The sequence below is a fragment of the Limulus polyphemus genome, unplaced genomic scaffold, assembly GCF_000517525.1.
Source record: "Limulus polyphemus unplaced genomic scaffold, Limulus_polyphemus-2.1.2 Scaffold471, whole genome shotgun sequence".
Classification (NCBI taxonomy): domain Eukaryota; kingdom Metazoa; phylum Arthropoda; class Merostomata; order Xiphosura; family Limulidae; genus Limulus; species Limulus polyphemus.
Genome location: NW_013666081.1, coordinates 179,526 through 190,040, shown reverse-complemented (window position 1 = coordinate 190,040; position 10,515 = coordinate 179,526). Strand labels below are relative to the sequence as shown.

Below are 10,515 nucleotides of genomic sequence, written 5' to 3'. Positions count from 1 at the left end.
CCCAATGTAATTTATTGTCACGTAAAATGAGAAAACATATTTTAATATGTCCCCCAATGTAATTTATTATCACGTAAAATGAGAAAACATATTTTAATATGTCCCCCAATGTAATTTATTATAACGTAAAATGAGAAAACATATTTTAATATGCCCCCCAATGTAATTTATTGTCACGTAAAATGAGAAAACATATTTTAATATGTCCCCCCAATGTAATTTATTGTCACGTAAAATGAGAAAACATATTTTAATATGTCCCCCCAGAGGCTCAGTTGTAAGTCTGTGGGCTTAAAATGCTAAAATTTGGGTTTCGATACCCGTGATTGGCAGAACATACATAGCCAATTGTATAGCTTCAAGCTTAACAGCAACCAACGAAACAGACAAACCATTTTCATAAAACTGCCATCCAATGCATTAATGGCCCCCAGTGGCACAGCGTATGTCTGCGGACTTACAACGCAAGAATCCGGGTTTCGATACCCGTGGTGGGCAGAGCACAGATAGCCCATTGTGTAGCTTTGTGCTTAATTACAAACAAACAAACAAACCAATGCATTAATGTTTTACAACGTGAGAAAATGTTCTATTCGTTTAACTTCAAGAACACTATTGTTGTTAATGAACATAATATAGATTTGTCTAGGGAGTAATTTAAACTGTGTGATAACTTTCGTCTGCCGAGATGAACACAAATAGTAGGAATGATGATGACCACTAGTTATGCATCCGTCGAAAGCATTGTCTTATCCTTTAATTCGAAGGAGACTGTGTGTGTTTAAAGCACAATAAGCAGTCACTAGATAACATGCGAGTTTTATCAAAATAAGTAATCTTGTGCACTTATGAAAACTGTAATACATTAATTACTAAACACTAATGACTTTACGTCATAATATAAACTTTCAGCTTTCCTGCGAAATCTTAGGAAACTATTCACTTATAACAAGCGTTAAACAAAAACAAATTATTTTTAATTTCCATTCTCACGCGTTAGAAAATGTTTCCTTTTGTGAGAATTTTTGCTTGTTATTAAACACCAAGCTACACAATGGATTATGTGTGTTATGTCTATCGTGGGTATCGAAACCAGATTTTTAGCGTTATAAACCCTAAACTTTTGCCGAGACAATGGGAGGGATGGGGGGGGGGGAGAGGAGTCGCATCTAAATCTAATTAAAATGTAGTTCCTCCTGTCTTTGATTTTAAGTTACAACGTGTTTTTTTGTCTTTAATTTTGTGTGACACATTAAACACACTTTTCACTCTTTCTTTCACTTCTCAGCATTTCATTTCATCTCCTCACAGTGTGGAATGTATATTTGTAAGATAATAATATTTTCTTTAAATAAATAATACACAAAGACAAACGACATCAAGTGAAATTACGACATTAATATGAACATCTCATTTTAACATACTTCCTTCAACGTTGAGTCAAATAGACGTCTGATTTTCGTAATAAATTCTTTAACATTCTTGTTTTTGACAAGAGAGTTTCGTGTGTTGTTTGTACACACACGAAAATATGTATTTGTTACGACCTCGGAATGAAACTCATCTCATTGTCACCCATATCTGGAGGACAGAGAGTGGTCGAGGTCCTTCTGCTCCTGCTGTTGTCTTCGAAATGACCTCGTACAACAAGCGAAGCGACTCCTGAACTCTGTGTTGAATCTCTCCTGCAACGATATAAAAATAATAGAGAAGTATCACGACAATACTAATGACATCAAGTTGAAAAAACGTAGGGCAATTATGAAAACGGTCCTAGAATATAATGATTATATCCATGACATTATTGCAATGTGTTTCATTGATTAAGTTATATTCGAGGTTATTTTCTATATATACATATTTGGACCAATAAAATGTTGAGCGTTTCATAATTTAACAGAATATCTTATTGTAGTCGAGCCCCATTTGAGTTAGTTTATTTAGACGACAATAATTTTACATGGGAATTAATCTGTATAAAGAATAATATTTTGTTAGATATTTGAATGTATATTTATATTTATTGTGTAAATGACTACGCATGTTTATGGAATAAAAATTTATGCAGCCTATGCTAATGAAGGTTTCGAGATACATAACTTATTCATGTTAACTCATAAAGCCACAAGTTTTTATTGTGTAATTGTATATTTATTGTGTAACTATTTATATTAACGTTTTTTCAATCGAGTGGAATTTTTATAGTGTACGTTTTAATTTTTCGGATAATTATATATTTGAATACCTTTAAAATACTATTTTTATATTTTTATATGATGTTACTTATTATTTCGTTTGTTTTAGTGCAAAGCTGCAGAATGAGCTATCTACGCTGTGTCCGACGCGAGGATCGATCCCCGAATTATCAGATTATAAGCCCTTAAAATTTCCACCTAGTCAACAGAGGACTAATTATTACTACCTTAACTAGAGTAATTGAGTTTGTGTACTAAACGCACAATTATTAGTAGTTTCTAATACATCCACATCGTATCGCATTTTTAGTGCTAATTGCAGGAAAACCACATTTTATAAGTTACCTTAAATTTGTTATCGACACGTAAAATGGTCAACTGTGTTAATTATTAAATTCCATTTATTTATCTTCTTATGTGAACCGGGATTGACTTGGAAGCTAGCTTGTCCAGTTAGCCATCGAAGGGTCCAAGGTTCGAGACATGATACTGCTGAACACGCTCCACACTTTCAGCTGTAGGTGCGTTATAAAAATAAAAAGCAATATTGTTATTTTATTCAAAGACTTATTGCTGGCTGGTTGTCCTTCTTCTGATCAGCATTTCGAAATTAAGGATGGCTACGCCTAAATCCTAGGGATTTCTCACCTAGTCGTTTAGTTCAGGTGTGCTTAAGGTAGTGTTCAGGTTACAAATTTATTTTTTTTACTTTCTGTGAATAAAGAAATATTCCATTGAAATAGGTTGTATATCATTAAAACACATTTCTAAGACTTGTATCTGCTAAAATATTAGGCCTAGGAATTTGAACTAAATTTCGTTCAGTAGGTAATTAATCTTGAAAGTTGGCTGGGAGATTTTTGTTAAATTGATTTCACCTTTAAAATAACAAAATAAAAGCTTTGGACTACACATGTAGAAGTTGTTTTATTATTGTTGGTCGTGCAGTTTCAAAGTTTCTCTTCTTGTAATTATATAAAACGTAATTTTAAAATATCAGTTTTAATTAAAATTATAAAGCTTTTTTTTTTCTAGATATAAGGAATTACGATGCATTTTTCATTCATTAAAACATTACAAACTTACATTGTAGATGGCGTATACGAATGGATTATAGCATGAGTTGCTCATTGCCAGCCAGTGACAGCAGAACCAGATGACGTTAATATATTTGTACCTGAAAAGGTCAAATACATTTACAAAACAACAGAATCTTTCAAAATGTATACACACACACATACATATACAGTTATTTGATTACAAGTCTCTTCTGGAAAGGATTTGATAACATGCTTTACTTAATTTCCTGAATAAAATTATTCAAAGGAGAAACGCGAAGACTAATTACAACAACGCGTAATTTTACTTCTAGAAGCATGGAACAATACTCGAAAACTATTTACAAGAACGCGTAATTCTACTTTTAGAAGCATGGAACAATATGCGAAAACTATTTACAAGAACGCGTAATTCTTCTTTTAGAAGTATGGAACAATATGCGAAAACTATTTACAACAATGCGTAATTCTTCTTTTAGAAGCATGGAACAATACGCGAAAACTATTTACAACAACGCGTAATTTTACTTTTAGAAGCATGGAACAATACTCGAAAACTATTTACAAGAACGCGTAATTCTACTTTTAGAAGCATGGAACAATATGCGAAAACTATTTATAAGAACGCGTAATATTTCTTTTAGAAGTATGGAACAATACGCGAAGACTAATTATAACAATGCGTAATTCTACCTTTAAAAGCATGGAACAATATGCTTTATAATCTATTATTACAATATTGTTACAAACTTTAATTAAACTTACATTAGATGAAAGTTTAGCTAAGAACATGAAAAGTTGCTTCCCTCATATGTAATTGTAAAAATAAAAAAAATCACAAACAATCACAAAAAACCGTGATTAAAAATTGAGTTAAACAAGCACATGTAACATGGAGGAAACAAAGAAGATTAAAAAAATTCAAGAACCTGATCTAGCTTGAAAGTATATTTGATTCTAATATGGTGTGCCAGACAAGGACATCAAAAAACTACATTTTCGCAAAATATAATTATAATAATGATATAATTTAATAGCATCACCCAAGAGCTGTTAAAATCATATGTTCGCCATGATTAACGATTAATTAAACCTTGATTACCGTTTTAGTTTCGTTCTCTATGACACTAATACTGAAACTAATATTATTAAACGTTGGATTTACAAAAGAAATGATAAGCACACCAAAGATCATAATTTTGTTACCTAGAGAAAAGTCAGTTCCACACATATAATTTAATCGTCAACGTCTTAACATTTTACACGGAAACACTATATTTTGTGAGTTAATACAAGATATATATATATTTAGACACTAAAAATAAATATATATAAATATAATAGTAATGTCTGTTGTATTTTCATGGATCTTCAAAATTGGTATGGAGGTTTATTGGGCCTATGGGGAAACACAAACAAATTTTTAGTTTTGCGTTTTGCGGTTTTTATGGGCGTTTTTTACCACTACCTCACCTCCTGTGGATGGATGGATCTTCACCAAATTCAGCATGAAGGTTTATTGGTTCCATCCGAAGATACACGCAAATTTGCGGTTTCAAATTTTTTGTTTTGTAGTTTTTACGGGCATCTTTGCGTTTTTTTACAATTACATATAAGAGAAGCAACTTTTCATGCCCTAAGATAATCGTTCATTAATCCTGAATTTATATAACTTCCGTCCAGGGGACGAGTGGTTCAGCTAGTATAGAATAAATATAGAAGAATGTTTGTTTGTTGAATTTCACGCAAAGCTACTAGTGGGCTGTATGCCCAGCTGCCCCTAATTTTGAAGTGACAGACTAGAGAAAAAGGCAGCCAGTTAGTATCACCCACCGAATAATGGGATTCGAAAACTATATTTATAATGCACCCACGGCCACAAAGTGCGGAGTCCGATTTTGTTTTGGGGTGGGGTGGGTAAGTTAACGTGGCGCGAACCAAAGAACCTCTGATCCACAGTCCAGCACGGATCAGACCAGCACGCACTCGACCAAATATAGCAGAAAAATATTAAATTTAACAACATGACGAGAAATAGATAGAAATTTTGTTATATACTTTTGTATTAGTACTATATTTTTGTATAAAGACTAGCGAAAAATCTGAGAAAATAGTACTATACGTTTACAGAAAACAAGAGTATGTAATGTAACCAATTGATGACAGAATAAAAAAAATAATTAAAAACAATAATAATGAAATGATTTTGTTTGTTTGTTTGTAGTTAAGCACGAAGCTACACAATGGGCTATCTGTGCTCTGCCCACCAAGGGTATCTAAGCCCGGATTCTAGCGTTGTATGTCCACAGACATACCGCTGGGCCACTGGGGGGGGGGGGGGTATAATGAAATGAAAGAAACTAGACTAGAACCGGCGAGACAAATAAGACGACGAATTAGGCCCGGCATGGCCAGGTGGTTAAGACACTCGACTCGCAATCTGAGGGTCGCGGGTTCGAATCCACGTCACACTAAACATGCTCGCCCTTTCAGCCGTGGGGGCGTAATAATGTGACGGTCAATCCCACTATTCGTTGGTAAAAGAGTAGCCCAAGAGTTGGCGGTGGGTGGTGATGACTAGCTGCCTTCCCTCTAGTCTTACACTGCTAAATTAGGGACGGCTAGCGCAATTCACGGGGACAAAATTCAACACACCCTAAAGACAGCGAAGTAAAATATAAAAAAACGAAAATTTATGTAGAATGTTATGGAAATTGGTTATAAAGATTAAAGTTTACAAAACACATATCAAAATAATTTACCTCAAATAAAACTTAATTATGTAAAAAAGTCCTACTGACGCAGAGCTCTTTGTAAAATTGCTTTCACATCAAGAACATTGTAAAAATAAAAGTATTCTAGTTCTCATGGCGAAGTTTGAGTTGGACAACCTTTTGGCAATGGTATACTTTTCAATACAAACTGATTGCAATGATACTGGACTATACTTACTGCAAGCATTAGAAGGATTTATATATATTATCATGACCTCAAATTTCTATTAGACCACATTCATGCATAAGATTATGGGTTAGGTGTTTAATTTACAGACGCTCTTTACTCGATTGAAAAGAAACACCTGACTCGTGATATTTTACCTGTTATTCCGAAATTGAATCAACTGATGCTGCATATATTTTAAGCCTGCTTATTCGATTTCAAAATGACACGTTTTCTATGCTTAATGATAAAAGTGAACATATTGCTAACTTAGCAATTGTTTATGTACACGACAAAGGTTCTAATTATCATAAATATGTCATTAAAATCTAATAACTGATAAAAATGACCTTCTAACGTGACCGCAACTAGTTGTTTTTTTTTTTTTTACTAAACAGTTAAACTGTTAGCTTCGTAGAAATGAAATGAAACATTTCAAAGTACACACTTTTTGAAATTCTGTTGTTTTTAATTAGACCATCTTACATGTTACAATATCATGCCAAACAAATGGTTAAATAATTAACAAAACGTAAAAATCCGAATGGTTTCGACAGGCCAAGATTGTCATTATCAAGGGATGTAGTAAAACTGTCCTCAGCATCTTGTCCTCCCTTGTGAATAAAAAACTAAAAACTAGTTGCGTTTGTATAATATTATGCTGAAGTATTATTACTGTTTTTTTATGAAATTACAAAAAGATTACTCTTTCTTTAAATATTTGTTAATTCTGATTATGCACGAAATTATTAATACTGTCCTTCCCAGTTTTTATACAACCATCCAACATTCTAACACAATAGCTAAATGTCAATGTCATGACGCATGTATTACTTATTGGAAATATCTTAATGTAGTTGATTAGTCCAAATTTCACTTTTAAAATGGATTTAGTTAGTTTAATATTTCTATTAACACTGTCTGGCCTTATGGATAACACAGGCTTGCGATGGTTTTATTGTCTTGAAAGTTTTACATGTTATACAGTAATTCCTGTACGCTGAATCTGAAAATAATATCAATTTTCCTCAAAACGTTATAACGCAATACATAAAAGAAAGACCACAACACGTAGTTTGAGACTAAAAGACGTAGATTTCACACAAAAAAATCAGGATGAATGAGGATGCATAGTCGGTTGACATCAATGTTCTTCCCTTTTCTTCAGTTTGTTTTATTTTTGTTAACATACATAATAATAAAAAATGTTCATTGTGATAAACGAAATGATAATTTGATCTAAGTAAGAGATTTTTTTCCCGATTCAAAAAAAAAAAATACTTAAGTGATAGAAAAAAATGAATATCATTTTTGAAATATGCGTAGCTGAATTATGAAAAATCGGTATTAAAACCGAAACAACTTTTATGAAGTTTAAGTTCACAGGCCTGTGTAATCGTACAAAGTGGGTCAGATCTGGAATGGTGTAGTTGAAATGTTCCTTGGAAGATGAAGAATATACACATTTACTTATATTATGTTACAATGTTCCGCTTTGTACTTATGATTGTCTTTTTCTTTACTCTAGAAGCTCGTCTAAAATACATTTGACCAACTGGTTCCAGTCTCATCTGTTTTGTACCATTTCTCTCACTGTTTTCTTCTACTTTCTCTCTCTTTATGTATGTATATATAAATAAATGTGTATGCGTGTGTTTTTGTTATGTGTGTGAGACTGTGTTTGTCTTCTACAATTACAAGTAGGACAATTGCAATCAAAGTGCCTTTCCTCAATGTGCTCGTTCAAAAATATTGTCTTTTAAAAATTTCTTACATTTATTTAACGATATTCATTAATCTTCTAGACATGAGACTATACATCTAACTGTTTCCATACTTTCCAATTTATTATAAAACGTAGCATAAAGACAACTTCAACATTTGTAACAAAACGTTTTGATGGTTCTTTTTGACAACAGACAACTTTCAATATCATATCTATTCAAGGAAAAGGACCAGACATATTTTAAAAATGAGTCAAAGGTTCCTGTCATTGTTTTATCTGTTGAACTGTATTAATACATATAATATCATCAAGCCTCAATTTTTCAGTTCTATAAAGCTAATGTTCGTATGTTATTAAAAATCTATGAGTAAAATACTACAACAACTAAGGCATAAAATAGTGAAGATAAAATAGACTATATACATCTAATTTGATACCATTAAAGTTAATACAGGGAAACAGTACATTAACTAAAATGTGTGAAAGAAATGTGGTTTGACTTAATAAGATTGGGTACAAGGAAAGAAAATAAAAGACTAGAAATATCAGACTTTGCACATATTCATTTAATATTCAGTATTTTAACTCTTGGTAAAAGTTTAAAAGTTAGAGTTAAAATATTTTGAAACAATATTTTATATGAAATTGGTGTCTGCCATATTCAATTCCGAATTGAGAGGTTAATAATCCAAACGGACTAATTCGAGAAATCGATAAATAAAAGGCGAGAAACATTTTTTGTTTATCGGATGCAAGAAAACTTGTGGTGCTAATTTACACACATTTCTCTTAATTTTGAGATTTGATATGTATCTTGCTCTGCCTTACTCATCTTAGAGCGCTTTCAAACTGATTACCCCTCATTAGTAACCATAGGTTGGTTGAAGACAAGACGACAAGACTTTGAGCAAACCTCATTACAAGTAGAAATTAAATTAACGAGCGTGTCGTTTTCTTATAGTTTTCGCAGCCAACAAAGGGCTTGGAACAATGATATAGCTTATCTTGGTGTGTGTGTGTGTGTGTCAGTTGCTCTAAAAATGACCTTATGTTCACGCTTAGCAACAACTGTTTACAATAACTGGAGGTAGGTAGTAAGTAGTTAAATAACATTTTAAAATCAAAATCTCATGAGGGCAGTATTGGTTTTATGTTTAATGATAGTCACTTTCGAACATTTAAATCAAGTAATCTGTTATTATCAGAATTTATATCCCACAAACGTCGATATAAAAGCAAGAATATAACCTCACATCTACTAAAGCATAGCTATGAATTGTCAGCATAAAACATATTGATATGATACTCAATATCCTTTTTATTTTAATAATAGAACTTATGATAAATGTTTCCTTTTCTAAGAGATTTTAGAATTTGTGTTTTATAAAGGACGTTATTGCTTAACGTATGTTTCAGAAAACATTTTGCGGTTCCTTCACTCGAAATCTGTCTTGATCAGCTTTAACTTTCGGATTTACGGCAAGTACCTTTAAATTATTAAATAAAAATCAGCAAAAAAAAAAGGAGCACAAAAATATTTTTTTGTCTTGCTATTACCGAGCATGTAATTTTCAAATCTATTTTATGTTTCGTTTACTGAAAAAAGTAAATTTTTGAGTTTTTTTTTAATGCAAAAAGTGAATGCTTCGGTAATTATATGCTTTTTAGCAAATTAATTATTGATAATCTACAACACTGAATGATAATACCAAAGAAGTAAAAGAATAAATCTCTACATTCATGATAATGTAATGAAGGTATTCATAATACACGAGTCAAATAGCGGATATTCAAAACACCTGAAGTTCATTGATGAGATAAGTGTTATGAATTTGAAAAAAAATGCCAAGTATGTTTTCAAGTAAGTTGACTTCTAGATAAGTTTGTTTGTTTTTTGTTAAGCACAAAGCTGTAAAACGGGTTATCTGTGCTCTGCTCACCACGGGTATCGAAAGCCGGTTTCTAGCGGTAAAACTCCGCAGACATACCACTGTGCCAATGGAGGCCTTGTAAATAAGATGACTTTTGGTATGTGTAGCTAATTTTGAAATTCACCTTTTATTCAAAAACAAGTTGAGGTACCTGTCCTTTGTCCGGGTTATGAACTTCAAAAAATGTGGGGATGGATGCTATGATAAATAACAGAAATCCTACCTTTGACACAATTTATTTATAACATAACATATTATTACAGTATTCATTATTACCTCACCACAAGTTTTGAATAAGCTTTAAGAACTCAAAATGTATATACTAAAAACATGGTATACAATGTGCGATGGTCAGGGTAACTTTGTATTAAGAGGTAGCGGCGAAGGTAGTAGCGGTAGGGGTGTTTTCCGATACCCTCTTTCAACACCCAACTCTTAATAACCTTTGTTACGTATTAGAATTTCGAATAGTCCGAAGCCGAGTTAATTACGAGTTGATGTAGATACGATTCGCTGGGAAGCTAGCTAGCTTTGTCCTTTGCCACACACGCTGAGCTCTCCACGATGAATTAATATGCTAGACATGTTTTTAAATAAAGCCCCCCAGTGACACAGTGAGGTCTGCGGACTTATAATGCTAGAAACCGGGTTTCGAATTCCGTGGT

At 32.5% G+C, this 10,515-nt stretch overlaps 1 protein-coding gene across 1 annotated transcript in view; it reads right to left on the bottom strand.

Moving 5' to 3' along the window:
* Positions 1-1,326: 1,326 nt before the first annotated feature.
* Positions 1,327-10,515, bottom strand: part of LOC111085562 (neuromedin-K receptor-like) — a gene marked incomplete at its 5' end in the record, with an annotated part of 11,879 nt that continues 2,690 nt past the window's right edge. The window contains 2 exons of the mRNA XM_022384705.1: positions 1,327-1,685; positions 3,282-3,372. Of these exons, the coding sequence (XP_022240413.1) occupies positions 1,572-1,685; positions 3,282-3,372 (205 nt within the window). The remainder of the gene's footprint in view (positions 1,686-3,281; positions 3,373-10,515) is intronic.